The 23,028-nt window shown below is 37.3% G+C and overlaps 1 protein-coding gene across 2 annotated transcripts; it reads left to right on the forward strand.

Annotated features, from left to right (window-relative positions):
* The first annotated feature begins 632 nt into the window (after positions 1-632).
* Positions 633-18,508, forward strand: LOC109697609 (C-type lectin domain family 6 member A-like). 2 transcript variants are annotated; one of them, XM_074076138.1, is made up of 6 exons: positions 634-815; positions 1,318-1,407; positions 2,895-2,996; positions 9,058-9,209; positions 14,289-14,404; positions 17,409-18,507. In XM_074076138.1, exons 1-6 carry the CDS (start codon positions 785-787, stop codon positions 17,551-17,553), a joined length of 636 nt encoding a protein of 211 aa, XP_073932239.1. In that variant the 5' UTR covers positions 634-784; the 3' UTR covers positions 17,554-18,507. The 2 variants fall into 2 exon arrangements, with proteins under 2 accessions (XP_073932240.1, XP_073932239.1); XM_074076139.1 differs by lacking the exon at positions 2,895-2,996 and having other exon boundaries at positions 633-815; positions 17,409-18,508.
* Positions 18,509-23,028: the final 4,520 nt, after the last annotated feature.

Below are 23,028 nucleotides of genomic sequence, written 5' to 3' on the forward strand. Positions count from 1 at the left end.
GTTCCCAGATGTAGATTCTGGAGATACCAACTGTCTTATTTGCATATTGGCTCACAGTTGTCAATGTGGCTATCAGTCTTGGTGACTATCTGCCAGCCACTTGGCTCAGTTATAGCAGTGTTACAAGAGAAAGCTCAAAATGGAGTTAGTACTGTCAAAGTATAGTTATATTAATCATAATTGAAACACCAATATACTTAGAGTCACAAGAGCTATAATACAGCAAAGCACACATTACAATACCTTTGAAAATAGAGTCCAGAAACTTCCATTTTACAATCATATTCCTGGATAATGTCCATGGGTATTTCTTTCATTTACTATAATAACCAGTAAGCCATAGTCATTCAACTAGTTTTGCTTAGTTCCCAAAACACTATTCAGTACATAGACTAAGCTTTCCATAAAAGAAATAACTAAAGAGAAGGTTAGGAGAACTTAATTTAACTAAGGTCCACAAATCAACTTCTTTTTAGAACATATCTAGCTCTGCCTTTTGCCCACCAGCATGAGTAGGTGTCAAAGGAAGAAACTCCATGTTAGAAAACGAGCAAATGAACTGAATATTTTATGGAAGTTTTCAGGAAGCTTTCAAGTTCCTGTTTCATTTTTCCCGCATCTCTAAATCACTAGAAGGTTTAGTTCTTCTTTGTATGTATAGTATTGGAAATATCTTCATCATATCAGGGTGTGTAGAAGTTTGTCCCTGAGCTCTCTAGGTAACATCTTCAGGAAGAGAGATACAAGAGGGTTCTGGACTTTCTGAACACACAGCTCCCACATAATGGTTCAAGAAGGGCAACCTCAAGGTGGAGGTGAGCATGCCTTTTTTGTTTCAGAGAGGAAGGCTGAAGTGTACGATGAGATGGTAAGAGTTGCCTAAGGAAAAGAGATAGATGATGGACAGGTGGAAGTGATAGAGACTGGATCAAGAGAATAGACACAGGAAATTGAAGGACAGAGACAAACACTTGACAGAGAAAGAAACCAGAGATTAATACAGGGATATGAGAAATGAGAGACAAAAGTGATATTTTGAGAAAGACAGGACACTAATGGAAGAATGTAATATTTAAGAAGAAAGAATAAGGAAGTGGAAATTATAGTTGTATGAGGGTGAGTTTTGCCTAGACTGTTGTGGGCATCAGACCTATGATCTATTACTTGGTCATTTATTCTGAAGGGTTTGTACTGTTTTTTTCTCTTAGTTTTTCATTACTCTGAACTTCTTTGTCAGTTATATTCATTGATCTCAGCTTCTTGGGGATTATGGCTTTTTGGCACTTTGATAACAACATTTGTCTTGCCATCTGACAGAGAAGAGAGTCTGTTGGCCCCTGAGGCTCTGGTCTGTTGCTGTGATTTCCATCCTACTCCTCAGCACTTGTTTCATTGTGAGCTGTGTAGGTAAGTTCTTCACTGGGGAGCCACTTCTATCAGTCCCTTTCCTAAAGCACAAAGATTCCCTGGGGTATATGTCCTCCTTTATTCTATTGATTGGTCAGTCCTTATATGGGATGCCATGCTTGTCTTGATTTCCTCTCCTCTCTTTCCTGCTTTCTCTCCATCATTTGACAATCTAGATTTATTTTACTTGGTTTTGTTAGCATTTCTGAATCATAACTTTACATACGCAGGCATGTTATTCATAGCTATCACCTGAGACACCAACTTCCAGGAATGAGTTCACAGTGATCATGTGTTCTTTAGTCACAAAATACCTGTATTGGGAGTGCAACTCCAACTGCTTTTTAGAATGGCAAAACTTAGATTAGGGTCTTGGATTCATGTGCCTGTCTTTCCCAATATGAAAGAAAAAAGTATTCAAATGAAATAATGGAGATGTAAGGAAATAAAATATTTCTTCCCTGGTTCATTTGCCTTCAAAAACATATCTTAAGTTCATTGTGTGACAAGTCTCAAAGATATTTTTTCTCTCTAATCTACAATATGGTTCTTTACTCACTGATAAAGTGATTAGAATATCTATTTAATAGTTTATGGGAGAGTGAAAGTGACTTTCTGTGTCAAAAGAGTCAGAATTGTAGTTCCCTCTGAGACGTGAATAAATCTCACAGTCTCTAGTAAAACACAAATCATTATCACCAATACTAAAATATACAAGTACAAGAAAGAATGGGGGTTGTTAATCATAGTTATTTCATTAGTTAAGAGGAAATAGAAATTTAGGATGCAAAAACAGGCTAAGATAAAGGTAGAAAGTTTTGACACAATTAAGCTTTAGTAGTAGGGCAAAAAGATTCAACTGTCGAGTCAGGACAATAGAGTAAGCAGGTCTTATTTAATTTTATTTAATGTACACATTCCTGATCAAAATTTTAACTTTTACTTTAGACTTTTAAAGTATCTCTAAATGTTTAAAGTCTCCCTTTGGTTGGGCTGTTATTTTCCCCATGTGTTTATCTATAGCTATATGGAATCAGGAATATTTAGAAAATATCACTATAACCTGTGTTCTTACTTAAAGGTTATTAAAACAAAGGGAACCAGTCATCCACTGAGTCAACAGATATATACTGTTGACTTGATGACAGTCATTGCTCTGTGTGTTTGTGATTAATTGATGTAGAAAACAATCTTTGTTCTGGACTATAGAGCTTAAATTATAGTGGGGAAAGAGACAAAAATAAATAGGTAGACATATAAAACAAATGATATAAGTGAATACAAGTGAGCAATAATTCAGTGTGGTCTTGATTGGGCTCGCATAGAGGAGAATGGTGGGGTTTGAGGTAAGCTGGGTTGGCACAGATAGTTAATATGAGGCTCTAGAAATGACAAAAACATTGTATGCACATATGAATAAAAGAAAAAAAATATGAGGCTCTATAGCAAAAGAATACATAGTGTTCATCTTTTCTCTTCCTTCTCAGTGATTTACCAGTTTACAGGGGACAAATCTGATAAAAGACTGTCTGAACTATACACATATCATTCGGGTCTAACCTGCTTCAGTGAAGGCACAAGGGTGACAGGTAAAAGCTTATATCTACCTAGACTTTCTTTGTTCTTGGAGATACATTAGGGTTGAGTTTAAGATTTGTTGTTGTTGTTGTTGGTGTGTATGTATGTAATATAGTTTCTGCTTGGATACCTTCAGATTTCTCTAAACTTACATGTTCGTATCAGGCTCTAGATATGCTGCCATAGCAATTCCCTCTCCAGAACTGTTGATGTCAATAAATGCTATGAACATAACACATGTAGTTTGCTTAAGAAAACTCTGGATCACTCATAACAATTCTTACAACTTTCACATTATCATCATCTTTTATTGAATATGTAAAATCTCTTTGACACTTCAGCTTCTCAAGTAGTAATAGCTATCTCCATTCCAATAAACAGCATTATTACTGGTCAAAGTGACTCAGGATAAGACTGTCTCTCTCCAAAAAGTACACTGGTAACTTTATACATGGGGAGTTGGGAGAGATGAATTCAGTATCATGATCTGCTTCACTCTATGTGTGGTAGAAAAGGCCAGAGACAGGCAAAGTGCATGTAGCAATCTTTATGAACTTAATCCTCCCTTAAAGAAATGTCACAGAGACAGATGTTGGATCATTGTTATTTCAAGAACTAATCAATTCACTACTCTGCTTTTATGGAGAAGCCTGTGAGAAGTGAAGAAAGAGCAAAAGTTTATTTGTATTTACATGAGATGTTAGAATTTGCTCTTGTTTAGTATTTGGCAAGAATATATTGTATGGAAATGCAAAAAGTTTCTGCTCCTCTGATGTATGGTTTTCTTAATATGTTGTGGTTCTTTGGTAAAACAACTGTGGAGTGGATTTTAATGAGGAAAATATCCTTCTATGAGGATAGTTTTTCTCCCACCTTTTGCAGGCATTCCCATAAGAACAACTGGAGATTTTTGTTTGTTTTTTTTTGAGACATGGTCTCACTATGAAGCTCAGGTTGTCCTTCAATTCTCAGTCTCCCTGCCTTAGCTTTCTCAGTGCTGAGACTACAGGTGGATACCACCACACCTGCTACAACCAAAGTTTTAAAGAATATCTTCCTGAAAAGGAGCAATGGACACTTTGCCTTTGCCTTCAAAAAGCCCTGAAATGGAACAGACATGGATATTAATTAAACTAACTCCACATTCATCCATGAATTTTTTTCCCTAAATATATCCAACCTAAAATTGTGGCTAAGCAGGACATTCAATGCAACTGAGTCCAGTTACAGGTAAGCTTATGTGATGAAATTATTTTAAATAATCCCATGTCAGGAAGTAAAAATGCTCAAAATTTTGACAATGTCTCTTCAAATTATTATTACAATGAAAAATCCAAACACAAAATTTCACTTTGATCAAAGTTAATAAAATAGTTGAAAACCACGTTGTATCTTTTCTAGTTTGTTTCCTTCTCATTCTTAGTGACAGTGTTGAGATATTTGGATGCATGGGTTGAGTCAGAGCTCCTTCAATGGGCCTGTACTCTGTCTGGACCTTAGACTTTGAAATGTTTTGCTTGCCAGCCCCTGAAAAGGACTTTGAAAGACTATGTACTCTCTTATGCAATTTAACTTGACATTTCATCATATTATAGAATCAAAACTTTAATTTCTGAAACATTGTAAACGTTGGCAGTAAAAACTGTTATGTCTCTTTGCAAAATGCATCTACTATTGTCTAAAAACCATAAGGAAGTGCTAACCCCCATTATCCACTGGAAAGAGAATAAATGAATATGGTGTGCTGTTTGCTTTGCTGATAATTAAAGCCAGGGCCTTAGCATGCTGAGCAAGTGCTCTATACTGAGCCACACCCCAGCTTACATCACTCTTCAACCCCCTAACTCTGTTTACCTGATACTTTCCCACCTGCCAAAGCATGTAGATAACTATGTTTAATATTTTCAGGCTTTAAGAGATAAAAACCTTTCTTTCAGATTCAGTTATTATCTGGGCACAACACTCAACACATCAACATTTATTATAAATTTTGATAAATTATTGCTAATGAAGTAAAATTCAATTGGAAGTTTATCTTTCTCTCTCTTTTTTTCTTTTTTTGACACTACTAGAGTTTGAACTCAGGGCTTCAAACTTTCTAGGCAGGCACTCTACTACTTGAGCCATACCTCCTCCTCTTTTTGCTCTGGTTATTTTGGAGATAGGGTCTCACTATTTTTTTTTTGGCCTGGACCACAGTCCTATTTTTAAGCTTCAAGCTGTCACTGAGATGACAGGCATATGCCACCATGCCCAGATATGGTTGAGATGGGATCTTGCTAACTCCCTGGCTGGGTTGGCCTTGAACCACAGGCCTCCTGATCTCAGCTTCTCAAGTACCTGGGATTTTAGGTGTGAGCCACTGTGCTTGGATGGAAGTTTATCTCTTAACAAAATGCATTAGGCTTTTTACATAATGCAATCTTCTGATGTGGCCATAATTGAATAATATCATTTCTAGAATAAGACAGACTTCAACATCCATGGTATTCCCATTTTTCAATTTAGTGACACAAACTGATTAATCTTGCTCATCTAAACACATAGACAGGAAGGGAAAGAATTTTTTTAGACTATCAACCAATTTTTAAAATTTCTCTCACTTATCTGCCTAAGATCACCTAGTACTATTAAATAATTATTTGGCTGGGCATGGTGGCTGACGTCTCTTATCCCAGCCACTCATGAGATGGAAATCAGGAGGATCACAATTTGATGCCACCTTGGGAAAAAAGTTTTGTAGACTCTATCTCAATCAATAAATTCTGGGTGAGATGGTGTGTTCCTGTCGTCCCAGCTGTGAGAAAGCCTACATAGGAGAATCATGATCCAAGCCAGATGGGCATAAATATGAAATCCTGCTTGAAAAATACCTACAAGGCAGAAAGAACTGGGGCAAGGACTCAAATGGGAGAGCACCTGTCTGGCAAGCACAAGGCCCTGAGTTCAAAACCCCACTGCCACCAAAAAAAATTTAATGGTCTGTTAACTGAGAATTTGATTAGGTGATCCTCTAGTGTTGTTGAACGTAAAGAATAGGAAATAGAATAATTTGCAAAAAATTTGTTATTTTTAGTGAGAGGTCATTTGCTTTCTCAGTCTTTGGGGAATATACTAGAAAAGATTAATAAGGCTTATACTTATAAAGCATTCAGGTCCTCATACTGCTAGCAGGCACTGTACTACTTCAGCTGCAGCCCTTTAGCTTTAATTATTTTTCCAATAGGGTCTTGTATTTATGGCCATGCTGGCTTATTTACACTTCTTGCCTAGCTGGAATGAAAGGTCTGTTGTCCCATGCCCAGCTTTTTTATTGGTTGAGATGGGGTCTTGTGAACTTTTTGCTCAGGCTGGCCTCAAACTGTGTTCTCCCTGATCTCTGCCTCCCGAGTAGCTAGGTTTGCAGGCATAAGCCACCATGCCTGGCTTATAAAGCACTTTGATCGGTCCATTATTCTCAGAAAAGATTGAGAAAGTAAAATATTATTATGCATTTTGATGAATATTTTACCAAGAACAGCTTTTACTGTGCATGTGCTGCCAGGGTTTGAATCCAAGGCCTCACGAATGCTAGGTAAGCTTTACCACTGAGCTACACCCTACCCCACACAGGTTTTAACATTTTCGTCATCTTTGTAGCTTCATCTATATAGCTATTGATCTAGGATAATCTTCTGAAGAATGTTTGCCATATGTAGCCTAATTGGCAAAGATAATCTCCACTGTTAAAATAGATAATTAGATTTTCAAAATTGAAATAATGTATTAATATATGCTTTGAGGAATACTATTAAAAGGCATTAATAATGAACAGAATGCACAATTAAAGTGTGTTTCTAAAAGCTGCCAATATTAAAAGATAACTATGTGATCTGTTTTATAATATTATAAAAAGAAGACTAAATCTCTAGATTACTTTCATCACTTAATATGTAATCATGCAGCAACATAAATGATGAAAATTGGTCTATGCATGATAATATGAATATACCTTAGTAATGTGGAATGAAAAAAATAAACTCTGGGAGATCACATATGCTATAAATTTTGATTTCAGTGCTGGTGATCAAACCCAATGCCTCAGGCATGCTATGCAAGTGCTCTACACAGAGTGTTCTGCCTCAGCTCTGTATCATTATACCTTAAAAATTCAAACCCCAACAAATCTAAACTACTCATTATTTAAGCATACATGTGTACTAAAATGATAGCTATAATAAAAATCATGTTGAGAATATGTCAGTAGATTTATACATGGCTCAGGCTAACTATAGATGTTTAATTCTTTAATCAAAGGGAAGTGATATTCTAATATTTCTAAGGAGAAAGGAGAGACAAATGTTAATGAAGATTCTTAAAACACTGACTTTTAAAATAATTTACACATACTATGTGGTCAAATCCTCTGATGAGGTTAGTGCCATTATTATTTCTGTTTCAAAGATGAAATAATAGAAACTCAAGGAGGCTGTGTTGGGCTGGGAAAGTAGCTCAGTTTATCATGTGTATGGCCCCAGGTTTGATCTGCAGTATCCAAACAAACAAGAGTAAATAAAAAAGGGGAAAAGGAAGGTTATAGAACTTGCTCAAAGACAGTGTAAAGAGTGGTACACCCAGAATCTTCATGAGGGATACTTCTAATACTTACATTTTCTACTTTAAAAACTTAAGGTTCCTGGGTGCCAGTGGCTCACATCTGTAATCTCAGCTACTTGTGAGGCTGAGATAGGGAGGTTTGTGGTTCAGGGCTGGTCCAGACAAATAGTTTGCAAAACCTTCTCTCCAAAAGCAAATGGAGTGGAGGTGTAGCTCAAGCAGAAAGTGCTTGTTTTGCAACTGTGAAGCTCTGAGTTCAAACTCCAGTCCCACTGAAACAAACAAACAAAAAATAAAAATCCTGAAAACCTAAGGCAAAGTGCCTTTTTCAAGATTACTGTGAGGAACAGATTTCCCTGTGTTTGTTGCTTAAAACATCAAGAAGACTTGGAGCTTATAACATATAAGATACATGAAACAATGGGTAAAAAAATCCCACAAACACCTCAATAGTGACGTTTTGCCAAAAAAAAAAAAAATCCAGAGGAATTCTGCAGGCTAAGCTTAGTAAATATTGAGGAATTTTATAGCTTTATTCATTTTTCTCATTTTAAATTAATTATACAAAATAATTATTTTTTTTACTATGAATCCTATGAATCTTTCTTTTTATTAGCATGCTTTAGTTGTACAGGGGAGCATCATTGTGACATTTACATATGTGCTTACAATATATCTTAATTAGATATATTGTTCTCCCTCATCTTTCCTTCCCCATAATATTTAGTTTCTTGATGACATTTTCACACTTGCATATTATGTACTTCAATCCCATTCACCCCCACCACTGTCTCTTGTCCTCCTCCCTTCTCTTGGCTTATTCTCCTTCCTTTCCCCCAATAGACCCTTCTACCTTCATGTGTTTTTATTTTTTAAATCTAGATTCTACATATAAAAGATGTGCTATTTGTCTTTCTGACTCTATTTCATTTAACATCTCTACTTCCATTCATTCTTCTGCAAATCATAGAATTTCATTCTTTGTGACTGAACAATACTCCAGTGTGTGTATAAACCACATTTTCTTTATTCAGTCCTCTGCTGATGGGCACTTACACTGTAATATTGAGGAGTTAATGATAAAGAGTGTTTACTTAAAATCAATTCTATGGTACCAAATTATATAATTCAGAAAACAGTAAATATTTGAATTAAGAAATCAGTTCTATGCTGGGTGAGGGTGGCTCATGCCTGTAATCTTAGCTACTTGGGAGGCTGAGATTGGGAGGATGAGGGTTTGAGGCCAGCCTGGGCAAACAGTTTGAGAGATTCCATCTCCAAAATAACCACAGAAAAAATGGTCTAGAGGTATGGCTCAAGCAGTAGATCACCTGCTTCATAAGCACAAAGTCCTGAGTTCAAACTCCAGTCCCACCAAAAAAATCATCTCTGGAAACAACCTCAGATCTTTTGAGTTTTTTGTGTAAATTTTATTTATCTCCTCTTACAATGAAACTTCTTTTTCATGGAACACAGAAAAAATCTGGGGATGTTGCCCAAGTACTTGGAAGTCATTTGGTTCCAGCTGCTACTTCATTTCTATTGAACAGAATTTCTGGACCAGGAGTGAGCAGAACTGTGTTGAGATGGGGGGACATTTGGTGGTGATCAATACAGAAGCAGAACAGGTACTTGCCTTTATTTTTCATTAATTTTTTAATTGTAGGAAAACATAACAAAATTTGCTGTCTCACCATTTAAAAATGTACAGCTCAGTAGTGTTTATTATGTTCACATTGTTGTGCAAAAGAGCTTTTTCATCTTGTAAAACTGAAAGTCTCTACCCATTTGACAACAGCTGCCCACTGCCCAGTCTACAGCAGCCCTGGAAATCCTTCTTCTACTTTATGTGTCTATGAGGTTGACAACTTTATATTGCTGTATAAGTGGAATTATGTGTTTTGTTCTTTTGTGTCTGGTTAATTTAATTTAGCAAGATGTCCTCAAGGTTCATCCATGTTGCAGCATATAACTGGATTCTCTCCTTTTTTAAGGCTGACTAACATTTCATCGTGTATATACTCCACATTTTATTTTATAATACCTAAATTCTTTTTTTATGGCTTGTTATGATGTGATTGATAGAAATATTATATGTATTTCAGGTTTATAATATGATACTTTGATATATGTGTACATTGTGAAATGATGACCATACAGAAGCAAATGATCTTTTCTACTATTAATGTATTATCTTTTTTGCATGTGTAGTGAGAACACATTACTCATTTGTTGATTGTCATTTAGATTGCTTCAACCTCATGGCTATTGTGAATAATGCTGCAATGAACATTCTTGCCAACCCTTGTTATTTTCTGATTTCTTCCCCTTTGTCCCTTCCTTCTCTCCTTCCCTCTCTCTCTCCTTCCTTCCTTCCTTCCTCCTCATCCTCTCCTCTTCTTCCCCCTCCTTTTTCTTCTTCTCCTCCTTCTTCTTTTCTCTCTCTGGAATTCTAGTAAGTGTGAGGTGATATCTCATTGTCGTTTTGATTTGCATTCCTTTAATGATTAGTGATGCCAAGCACTCTCTTATATGCTCATTGGCCATTTGTGTATTTTCTTTTGAGAAGGGTCTATTCAAGTCTTCTTTTGATATTTAGCACTTAATATGGAAAAGATTGGATATTGGGAAACACTATACCACAAAACTATCAAATATATGTAAAGTTATATTAAACAGAAAATATTAAAATCTTGAAAAGTTCTATTCAGCATTAATTAGGGAAGTTACATGAAATATCCCTTAACTTTCAAAATAAAGTCCTGGTGGTTTTACTTTATTTACATCTCAAGACACTTTACACACCTACCATGAAAAAATCCACTGTTTATAACTGAGTTTGTCTTTATTTTATAAAAGCATAGCTTAACACCTGGAATGTGACTTTCTGTAACATATTTGCTATGGGAAAATGCTTCTTGATTTACCAACTTGCATAAGATGTTCTCAGTGTGAATGGTCCACGTCTTCACAATGACACCACCACACTTGTACATTTACTGGTCCTCATTCTTTCAGTCATCCTATTGTGTGCAGAGATTTGTGTGTCTGACTTCTGAAAGCTTGTGCATACTCATTCCAAATAAGAATTGTCTCTTCCATGTGACTTATTTGATGTGAGTCTATTTTTAGGAGCTATGGCTTATAATTCTGCTTAAATTATCCTGAGAGGTCCCTGGAGCACCCCCTTCTGTGAGAGTCTAACCTTCACTTCATCACTTAGACTTCCTTCTTGTGTTTTCTGATGTATATGAAGCCCTGAATCCTGCAGTCCCCAGTCTCCACATTCATAGCATTTCCATATTTTCTCTCGTTTACGGACTCTCTGATGTTTACTGAGAGAGGACTTTGCAATGAAGGCTTTCCCACATTCAATGCACTTAAAAGGCTTCTCTCCTGAATGAGGTTTTGGTGCTTGTGAATGAGTGCCTTCCTGGGATGAGTTTTTTCATACTCGTTGCATGCATAAGGCTTCTCTTGAGTGAGTTCCTCTGGTGTATAATTAGCAGTGATTTTCCCTGGAAAACATCCTCTCCTGTCTGTGTTTTCCTGTGTATAATGTGGTGAGACTTGCTGCTGAAAGCCTCTACACTCACTGCAGTGTCACTTACTATCCACACTCACTCCAGTGTGGACTCACAAGGTGAGCCATGGACTGCTCCTTCCTGCCAAAGGCTGCTCTAGAAAGGGTTGTTTCTGCTGTGAATTTCCTGGTGCACAATGAAGGCTTTCCCATAATCACCGCACTGATAGTGTTTCTCCTCTGTGTGTATTTTGATGTGAACCAGGAGGTAGGACTTACTCATAAAGGCCTTCCCACAGTTACACATTGTGAGTTCTCTGGTATACAAGGAACAGATACTTCAAATTAAAGATTTTCACACATTCACTGCATTCATAGCGTTTAGCTCTGGATGAATTCTCTGGTGTAAAATAAGATGATATTTCTGACTATAGGCTTTGCCAAATTCACTGCAGCCATACGGTTTCCCTCCTTTGTGAATTCCCTGTCAGACAATGGGCTACAGCCTGAAAGAGAAGAATTTCCCACATTCACTATGTAAGTGGGTTTTTCTTCTCATTTCTTTCTTTTAAAATTTTTGATAGTACTGGGGTTTGAACTCAGAGCTTTATGTTTGCTAGGCAGGCACTTTATACCTTGAGCCATGCCCTCAGCCCTTTTCATTTTTAGTTATTTTTCAAGTATGATATTTTCTTTTTTTCCCTGGGAACCTGGACTGCAATCCTTTTACTTATGCTTTCTGTGTAGCTGATTTGACAGGCCACTCCACCACACACAGCTTTTTTGTTGAGATGGGGTCTCTGCTAATTTTTTCCCTGGAGTGGCCTTGAGCTGTGATCCTCCTGATCTCCAACTTCCAGAGTAGCTGGGATTACAGATGTGAGTCACTGCACCTGGCCCATGAATAAGGTTTTCTTCTGTGTGTTAAGGTTTGGCTTGGCACTGAAGGCTCTTTCACATTTATCATATTCATTAGGCCTCTCTTCTTATGGATTCTGAAATGTACAATGAGCTGCGATTCAGAAGGAATAGCTTCCTACATTCATTGCACACAGCTTTTTAAATATGCTCCGAGCTCTTTGATATTTATGAAGATGTGATTCCTCATAAGCATGAGATTTGTCAGGATTCTTTCTTTTGTAATATCTGCTTAAATCCAAGTTGTGCATCAAACATTTCCCATGTGTGTTATACTTTTGGAGTTTCGCCTTGAAGAAATAGGGTTTAGCTCAGATGAAGTTTTCCAAACACATTTACAAGCATGACTTATCTCAATACTTTCAAGCTCATCTTGACTTTTCTAGTACCTTTTTCCCAGCCCACCTGACAGCTCAGAGTGGACATTTTGGCATTTATCAGCTGTGGCTCTTCTCCTTACTTCAACTTGAAGACTAAGTCAAGTTTGGTACCATGACACCCCACTGACAACAGGTTGTTGTAGTTCTTCAGGCTCATCTCCTTGAACATGCGTGTTGTATAGAGTCCAGAAGCTGCTATTCTTCCCAAGACAACTTCATGGACATGTCCTTGAACATAATAGTCACTGATTATGGGAGAATTGTGATTGTTCCTCAAGATCACGGGGCAGAAATGGAATTCAAGGATGATTAGGATGAAGTTCACCTACCACAAAGCTGCATGGAATCTGGTAGCCATCACTGAGGGCTGTGGAAGACAGGAGGCCAGTACAGGACAGGGACCATAAAAGGCTGGGAGGCTTGGGGCTGACCACAGGGAGTCTGTCAATGGGTTTGATGGGTTTGTACTATTAAATGGCAGAGATAGGTGGACCATGCTCCATATGCACCTGGGCCAGCTGTGGGCCTTGGTCAACTGGGTCATCTTTCCAGGTCTTTTCAGGAAGCTCCATGAAGGTAGTTGAGAGCCACCACAAAGCCTGGAATTGGGAGGTTAGGGGCTCAATTCGAGTCTTTTGCCCACTTTTTAATTAGGTTATTTCCTTTGCTGTGCAAAAGCTTTTTGGTTTTATGCATATCTTATACATTGTAATAACCTTTGCAAATGCCACAATGTACCCACACCTAGCACAATAAAGGAAAAAATTAAAAAAATTAGGAAGTGTGAGACTTCCAGCTTTGTTGGAAGAAAGAAGAAAACATAAGGGAAAAACTGCATGACATTGGAATTGCCAATGTTTTATTTTGACTCTTAAGGGGTCCCTTTAGATTTCTTAAGAAATTTAGGATTTTTCCTTATTTCTTCAAAAAATGGCATTTGAATTTTGATAGGGATCACATTTGACTCTGTTGACTGCTTTGGATAGTATGAAACTTTTAACTCTATTAAGCCTATCAATCCATGAAAATGGAATGTCTTTCCATTTATTTGTGTCTTCTTTGATTTCATCAACTTAGAGTTTTCAGAATATACATTTTTTGCCTCCTTAGTTAAATTTATTCCTAAGTGTGTTATTGTTTTTGATGTTATTATCAATGGGTTACTTTTTAAAATTTCCTTTTCAGATTGTTTATTGTTAGTTCAAAGAAATGCTACTGATTTTGATTCTGTATCCTGCAAATTTGCTGAATTGGTAGGAGACCCAGGAAAGCTAGTGGTGCAATTCAGTCCAATTCTGAAAGTCTGAGAACCAGGGGAGCCATGTGTAAATCCTAGTCCTAGAAGACTGATGTTTCAGCTCATGCAGGCAGACAGGAAGCAAAATAAGATGAACTGCTATCTTCTCTCCTTTTTTTCTATTCAAGCCATCAGCAGATTGTTTGAGTCCAACTGACATTGGGGTGGGCAATCTATCTTACTGAGCACATAGACATGATGCTAATCTTATCTCAAAACACCCTTATGGACATCCAGAAGTAACATTTTAATTTAGGTACTTCTTGGATCTAGATAGACATATAGAATTAAGCATTACAACATCAGAACATATAAAATAAAGATTAAAACTAGAAACATGGTTTTAAGGACATTTAAAGACAATTATGTCTCTTGGTAAAGAATGAGTGATGGGAATTCATGGGTTAGGATGTTTTCCCCCATGCAGTGATGTTGGTGTTTTGGCCCATGTTTTTGGTTTCTGTGTTGTCAAGTGACTGTTTTTTGAGTCTCGTATTTTCTCCTTAGGTACAGTTTTAAAGGTTATAAAGAATGCTTATGCTGTTTAATATGGAAATTCCAAATTCTGTAACTCCTTTTATTCATGCAGAATTTCATTGTCCAGCAGCTGAATGAATCATTTTCTTATTTTGTGGGGCTCTCTGATCCACAAGGTGATGGTAGTTGGCAATGGATTGATCATACACCTTTCAAAAAAAATGTCAGGTGAGTGCAGACCTGGATTAATAAATGTTAGTGCCTTATTTACATAAAAATTTAGAGAAATTTTGTTAGCATGACTACTAATAGTAATGGTTACAATAATGCTAACAGAATCTAACAATTGTTAAACACTTACAGAGTCCATGTATCATCTTACTTAATTTCATAAAAATTTCTCTTTTTTAGAATTCATTTTATGAATGAAAAATTATCCAGGATAATTAACTACTAAAATGAGAAACTGAGTTTTAACCCCATGTCTATCTGACTCCAAAAATAGATGGCTCTCTCTGGCAGTATACCTTTTCTGTCTCTAAACAAAAGTAGACATTTAAATTAATTTAAAATAAAAATTTAAAATATCTGGCTCAGAACTATGCACAAATATAGTAGAGTAATTACATGATAATACTATTTTTGTTGTTTTAAAAATAATTTAGTATGTATTATCTTTGTTTGTTCTCATATGATCTTGTGAGTTATTTAGGGACCTTTACTATGATATCCATTTTTTTTTTTTTCATTTTTCTTTTATTATTCATATGTGCATACAAGGCTTGGTTTATTTCTCCCCCCTGCCCCCACCCCCTCCCTTACCACCCACTCCACCCCCTCCCGCTCCCTCCCTCAATACCCAGCAGAAACTATTTTGCCCTTATCTCTAATTTTGTTGTAGAGAGAGTACAAGCAATAATAGGAAGGAACAAGGGGTTTTGCTGGTTGAGATAAGGATAGCTATACAGGGCATTGACTCACATTGATTTCCTGTGCATGGGTGTTACCTTCTAGGTTAATTCTTTTTAATCTAACCTTTTCTCTAGTTCCTGGTCACCTTTTCCTATTGGCCTCAGTTGCTTTAAGGTATCTGCTTTAGTTTCTCTGCATTAAGGGCAACAAATGCTAGCTAGTTTTTTAGGTGTCTTACCTATCCTCACCCCTCCCTTGTGTGCTCTCGCTTTTATCATGTGCTCATAGTCCAATCCCCTTGTTGTGTTTGCCCTTGATCTAATGTCCACATATGAGGGAGAACATACGATTTTTGGTCTTTTGAGCCAGGCTAACCTCACTCAGAATGATGTTCTCCAATTCCATCCATTTACCAGCGAATGATAACATTTCGTTCTTCTTCATGGCTGCATAAAATTCCATTGTGTATAGATACCACATTTTCTTAATCCATTCGTCAGTGCTGGGGCATCTTGGCTGTTTCCATAACTTGGCTATTGTGAATAGTGCCGCAATAAACATGGGTGTGCAGGTGCCTCTGGAGTAACAGTCTTTTGGGTATATCCCCAAGAGTGGTATTGCTGGATCAAATGGTAGATCGATGTCCAGCTTTTTAAGTAGCCTCCAAATTTTTTTCCAGAGTGGTTGTACTAGTCTACATTCCCACCAACAGTGTAAGAGGGTTCCTTTTTCCCCGCATCCTCGCCAACACCTGTTGTTGGTGGTGTTGCTGATGATGGCTATTCTAACAGGGGTGAGGTGGAATATGATATCCATTTTTATAGATGAGGAATCTAACACCTGAAGAGGTTAAATTATTTGACCATAATTAATTAGTAGTAAAACCATCTTTTTATCCAATTCATTTTTTTTTGTTTTGAGGGTAGTACTGGGGCTTGAACTCAGGGCTTCACACTTGCAAAGCAGGCACTCTACCTCTTGAGCCACTCCTCCAAGTCCTAAAACCATCTTTTAATTTCAAAAACAATACACAATTTTCCATTCCCCCATACTGTATTCCTTGGAAGCAAGTCACACTCAAATTCAGGCATACAGACATTCACTCAAGGATGCTTTATGAGAGCAGAAGAACTTAGGGCTGTGAGAGGAAAGCATGCTGTAGGAGGCAGACTCTGTTACATGCCAGAAACAAGTGAAGTTTTCACTAACTCATGTCAGGATGATGGGTCTGTAAAGAGGAGGAAGATCAGATTGCAGGAGAAATGGACATGACTACACAGTGTCAGAAGAAATTTCCAGGAGAATGTGAGAGAACCACATGTAAAAGTGTGTGTCCTTCATTAAATCAAGGGCAAACACAACAAAGGGATTGGACTTTGAGCACATGATAAAAGTGAGAGCACACAAGGGAGGTGTGAGGATAGGTAAGTCACCTAAAAAAATTAGCTAGCATTTGTTGCCCTCAACGCAGAGAAACTAAAGTAGATACCTTAAACGCAACTGAGGCCAATAGGAAAAGGGGACCAGGAACTAGAGAAAAGGTTAGATAAAAAAAAATTAACCTAGAAGGTAACACACACGCACAGGAAATTAATGTGAGTCAACTCCCTGTATAGCTATCCTTATCTCAACCAACAAAAACCCTTGTTCCTTCCTATTATTGCTTATACTCTCTCTACAACAAAATTAGAGATAAGGGCAAAATACTTTCTGCTGGATATCGAGGGGGTGGGGGGAGAGGGAGGGGGCGGAGTGAGTGGTAAGGGAGGGGGTGGGGGCAGGGAGGAGAAATGACCCAAGCGTTGTATGCACATATGAATAATAAAACAATAAAAAAAGTGTGTGTCCTTAGTCAAGGTTCTCTCCCCTTCTTTTTTGGTACTGGGATTTGAACTCAGGGCTTTGCACTTGTTAGGTAGGTGCTGTACCACTTGAGTTATGCTACCAGCCCTTTTTGCTCTATTTACTTTGGAGTTAGGTCTCATTTTTTGCCCTGGCTGGGTTGGACCACAATCTTATTTTATACTTCCCATTGTAGCTGGGATGACAGGTGCTTGCCACTGTGCTCAGCATTTTTTTTCTTGCATACTTTTTTGCTTGAGCTGGCCTCAATCTGTGATCCTCCCAATCCCAGCCTCCCAAGTAGCTAGCACTACAGACATGAGCCACCAGTGCCTGCCTCATATGAATTTCTTGAGGAGGGAAGTAAATAAAGGGGAGCAATTATGGAAATGTCCTCTCACCTCCCACTCTGTTCAACTTTCTAATCAGTCACTATGCATTTGTTGAGGAATTGTTTCTACCTTTTGTTTCTCTTTAGATTCTGGCACCCAAATGAACCCAATTTCTCTGAAGAGCGATGTGCTTCAATAGTTTTCTGGAATCCTGGAAGATGGGGCTGGAATGATGTTTTTTGTGATACGAATCGGAATTCAATATGTGAGATGAAGAAGATTTACCTATGAGTGGAACTTTAGTCATTGGCATCCTTAAAATTCAAACCTATCATAAAATGATAATTTCTTGTAACATACATGAGATTCTTGCTTGTAATTTATGGAAATACTCACATGTCTTTTCTCCTTAAATCATTCCTTAAATTAGTTTCTCCTTTTTAACTAATTTTAAAATGAGTCCTTCCTTCCTCTCTCTGGACTTTCCTTTTTATTCATTTTTTTCCTTCTTTTTTCATACTTCCTTCTACAAATGTTCCTTCTTCCAGAGCACGTACTAATTTTTCTATTAGAAGATTTCTAAGTCAGTATTGTTTAAAATGATGACCTTCCTGTCTCAGGATGCCATGGAGAAATCTCTTTGGTGAAGTTGTGATTAGAATTTTGATGATCTGAGTCCTGAAAAAAGCTGAGGGGGTCTACTTTGTAGGTGGTTCATTCATATTGCTGGCAACATGGGATTGGTATTGCTAGGAAGCCTCAGCTCCTCCCTACATGGAAATCTCGGTTAGGCTGCTTGCTTGTCCTCCAATATGGTAGCCACCTCCCACTACAGCAAGTAAGCCAATGGAACATTTGCTTGTGATATAGTCTCAGGAGTCATATACCCATTAAAAACCCAAAAGGTTCAGAGGGTTTCCAGACAGCTAAATACATGAAGGCTCCTAGAGTATACCTGTACCTCATCTATGAATATCTTCATCTGTATCTTCTGTAGTATTTTTTTATAACAAACTGATAAGTGTTAAATGTTTCCCAGAGTTCTGAGACCTGCCGAAACAAATTAATTGAACCCAAGGAGGAAGTTGTAGAAACCTTGACTTAAAGCCAAAGTTATGTTTGATGTTCTTTTAAAAAATGAATTGATATTCCTGGACCACTACTATGCAGATTTTTTCTATTTCATCAATGGCTGCTTTTGTTATTAATTCTTCCTTTGTATTTATTTGTATCTTTTTAAAGCTTTTCAAAATAAATCACTATAAAATAACCCTTAAGTTTTTCAGTCTTTTTTTTAATAAAAGTCATACCTTTACTTTGGATATCATTTTGACTAAACCTAACGGTTTATAAAATTTGATGATCTAATTCTTTTTACTTTTACATAGTGGCAATTACAATAATGATTTTCTTCTTAGTCTAGAAGTTATTTAGTATATCATTTAAACTTTTTGTGGAAATAGGTAATTTTTGGCTTTTATTTTGAAATCTTTGTGTGAAATACCAAAAAAATGATTTGAACATATTTAAAGAAATACTTAATATTTTTGAAGGTTTTAAATGCTTTTCTTTCCCTCGTTCTTTTGGGCAAATAAAGGAAAATATTTCAATGTCGTGGAAATAGAGATATGAGGTTCCTGGGTGCCTCATTCTGGAGTTGGACATATGATATTTCTAGAAGATGATTTCTAAGTTAAAGTGAGGACTTTTCAGTTCCACATAGGACCATAGAAATAAAACCAGAAATGGAAGATTAGGAATTGATGTAGATTCCAAGAATCATGTTCCACAAAGTAAAAGAAATGTGAAGCTAGATAGTCTTAGTACTGAAATAGAGATTAGAATGTGATAATTGGTTGGGGAATGATGAAATTAGAAAAGTAAGTCAGACTTATGTACAATGGGGAGGATAAGAAAAACATAATTTCAGTGGGTGGAAAATTAGAGAATACAGGAAAGATTGGGGAAAGATAAGTAGGATGCTACTGAAGAAGAAAGATGGCAGGAAGAGGGCAAGTTAGGCTGCTCAATGTTGTTTAAGTTTGTATTTGACCGCTTGTTCAGAGAGTGTCTCTAGAATTCTTCTAGCTCAAAAAGTTCCCATTTTTGCTAATCTTCGGTTTTTAGCCATCCCTTTCTACACTTAGGAGCCCTGAGTCTCCCAAACCTTTTGACCAAAGAGATTATGAGCTTTGTAGTCTTAAAGAGCTGACAGAAGCAGAAGTTGGTGATCACAGAAGCCTCAGAGCATGTCTCCATGGTTTCGTTCACTCTTCAGTGGCTGTTTCACTGGAGTTGATCATATAAATTGTCACTTGAAATGGACCTACCTCTATTACCTCCCACTTTAAAAAACTAAATGTCTCTCAAAAATGTTATTCGTTCCTCTTTCTATGCCAATCTCTATTGTAATTTTTTTACCTTTTTATCAAGTAGAATTCAAATATGGATTGGACATATTTTCTTCCTTGAATTAAAAATTACTAAATTATACACCTTAGCTAATTGACTATCTTTTTTAGTTTTCTTTTCCTGGTTATAACTGTTTTCTCCCAATTTCAGTTCTGAACTCATCTATGCATGTGTTGCAGTAGAACTTACCTCTTGTACTAGCTCCCAATTCTAGGCTTACCATTGCTAAAAAGGATAAAAAAGTTATATTCAAGGTCCTATGATTTGGATATGTTCTGAGTGTCCCACAAGGGTTCATGTATTAAAAGGCTGATTCCTAGGTTGGCACTATTGGGAGGTGGTAGAACCTTTAGGAGATGGTGGAGTCTAGTGTGAAGTCCTTGGGTCATCGAGAGAATGTTATCAAAAGAGATGAAGGTAGTTCCTGTGTGGCTCCTTGCTCATTCCTTCAAGAGGGTTGCTATACCTAAACTGAAGAGAACACCCACAGAGTGGGAGAAAATATTTGCCAGCTACACATCAGACAAAGGACTGATAACCAGAATATATAGGGAACTTAAAAAGCTAAATTCTCCCAAAACTAATGAACCAATAAAGAAATGGGCAAGTGAACTAAACAGAACTTTCTCAAAAGAAGAAATTCAAATGGCCAAAAAACACATGAAAAAATGCTCACCATCTCTAGCAATAAAGGAAATGCAAATTAAAACCACACTAAGATTCCACCTCACCCCTGTTAGAATAGCCATCATTAACAACACCAACAACAACAGGTGTTGGCGAGAATTCGGGGAAAAAGGAATCCTCTTACACTGTTGGTGGGAATGTAGACTAGTACAACCACTCTGGAAAAAAATTTGGAGGCTACTTAAAAAGCTAACCATTGATCTACCATTTGATCCAGCAATACCACTCTTGGGGATATACCCAAAAGACTGTGACACAGGTTACTCCAGAGGCACCTGCACACCCATGTTTATTGCAGCACTATTCACAATAGCCAAGTTATGGAAACAGCCAAGATGCCCCAGCACTGATGAATGGATTAAGAAAATGTGGTATCTATACACAATGGAATTTTATGCAGCCATGAAGAAGAACAAAACGTTATCATTCGCTGGTAAATGTATGGAATTGGAGAACATCATTCTGAGTGAGGTTAGCCTGGCCCAAAAGACCAAAAATCATATGTTCTCCCTCATATGTGGACATTAGATCAAGGGCAAACACAACAATGGGATTGGACTTTGAGCAAATGATAAAAGCGAGAGTACACAAGGGAGGGGTGAGGATAGGTAAGACACCTAAAAAACTAGCTAGCATTTGTTGCCCTTAATGCAGAGAAACTAAAGCAGATACCTTAAAAGCAACTGAGGCCAATAGGAAAAGGGGACCAGGAACTAGAGAAAAGGGTAGATCAAAAAGAATTAACCTAGAAGGTAACACACATGCACAGGAAATTACTGTGAGTCAACTCCCTGTATAGCCATCCTTATCTCAACCAGCAAAAACCCTTGTTCCTTCCTATTATTGCTTATACTCTCTCTACAACAAAATTAGAAATAAGGGCAAAATAGTTTCTGCTGGGTATTGAGGGGGGGGAGAGGGAGGGGGCAGAGTGGGTGGTAAGGGAGGGGGTGGGGGTAGGTGGGAGAAATGACCCAAGCATTGTATGCACATATGAATAGTAAAATAATAAAAAAAAGAGGGTTGCTATAAAAGCTGGAGCCTGGCCTCACACAGCTCTTTGTTTCTTCATTGGAGATGTGACTGCTTTCTCTTCCGTATCTCCTGCCATGAGGTGATAGCATCACCTCAGTATCAACCAATGGACCTGGCTGATCTTGGATTCTAAACCTCCAAAACTATGAGCTAAATAAACCTGTTTTCTTCACCTAGTAGCCTGCCTCAGGTATTTCATTATGGTAATGAAAAGTTTACTGTTGGAGAAAATAATTCCATTTGGAAACATGACTCACACTCAGTTTCTCTTACTATACTCGCAATATAGATTACTCTGACACCAGATGTGTGGGAGATTTTCCCCACATACCCAGTGGGCAATCAGTTCTGTAGCAGAGGACATAAGCTGGTTGTCCTCTAATTTGATTTGATTCTGCCACTTTCTCCAGGGATAGTGACAGATCATACAGGGTGAGGAGTCAGTCTTTAAGAGCTCCTCCCCACTTCAGATGCCAATCACAAGCCCTATTTTTTTTGTCTTTTTTGTCTGTGGTTCTGATGGACTGATAGCAAATTTTTCTTTCAATTCCTGTCTGGGTGCACCTCCTTTGATGAGCATCTTTGGGATCAGCTATCAGAAAGCTCCCTGAACCCTGCCCTTGTGGGTGTTTATGGGCACCTTTTCACATATTCATGATTGATTAAATCTTTGGCCATAGATGATCAACTTAATCTTTATCACCTTTGCCTACCTCGAAGTTGGGGGTGGGGTGGGGTTTCCAGTCATTAATTCAACTTACTAGCACAGACACCATCACTTCAGAGATTATAAGGATTTTAGGATTTATATGCTAAGAAACTGGAGCAGAAACTGAATATATGGGCTATAATATCTCATGGGAGAATTAGCATATCCTATATTATAATTCTTATACTGGTGTTTTAGTCTTAACATGAGTTTTTCTATTAAAAGGAAAATATCTTAAAAGGATTATTAAATCAAGGATCATCCCAAACTATATTATCCCAGCTCGCTGTATCAATGAATAAATATCTAAGATTTTGCTATCATGAGAGACATTAAGGATTTCTCATTCTTATATTATTACTTCTGATTAACATATACTTTTAATGCAATGATAAAAAACCATATGTTAAGAGTCTGTGGGAGAGCAACATAAGTTGCTTCTTATGTGTATTGATTTAGATAACTGAAATTTCCTTGGCTATTAAAAACAAAGCTCTCAGACTTTAGTGTGATAAAAGAAGGAGCACCATCATCAAAGTTAGCTCCATTTTGGTTTTTCAGGATCAAGTGCTAGACTGAATAAAGATAAGTACTTCATTGATCAAGGGGAGGACTAGATTAGGAAGTCCATATTTATTTGTGGCATTGGATTTTAAACTTGGATCATGCACTTGCTAGTCAAGTGCCCTACCACTTGAGCCACACCTGTGGGATAATAGGGCCAAGGTGACCTGTAAGGGGATTGTGTTCAAGGGATTTTAAGAAGAGAGCCTGACAAAGAACATCAGAGAGCTCTGTAGTCACCTTCCTCTTTCCTACCCTCTCATCATTCTACATAATGGAAAACTGGCAAATTTCCATTCTAACCTGCCTTGAAATGCAATCCTACTGAAAAATTACTACTTTACCATGAATAATCACAC

This window comes from Castor canadensis, chromosome 6, assembly GCF_047511655.1.
Source record: "Castor canadensis chromosome 6, mCasCan1.hap1v2, whole genome shotgun sequence".
Classification (NCBI taxonomy): Eukaryota; Metazoa; Chordata; class Mammalia; order Rodentia; family Castoridae; genus Castor; species Castor canadensis.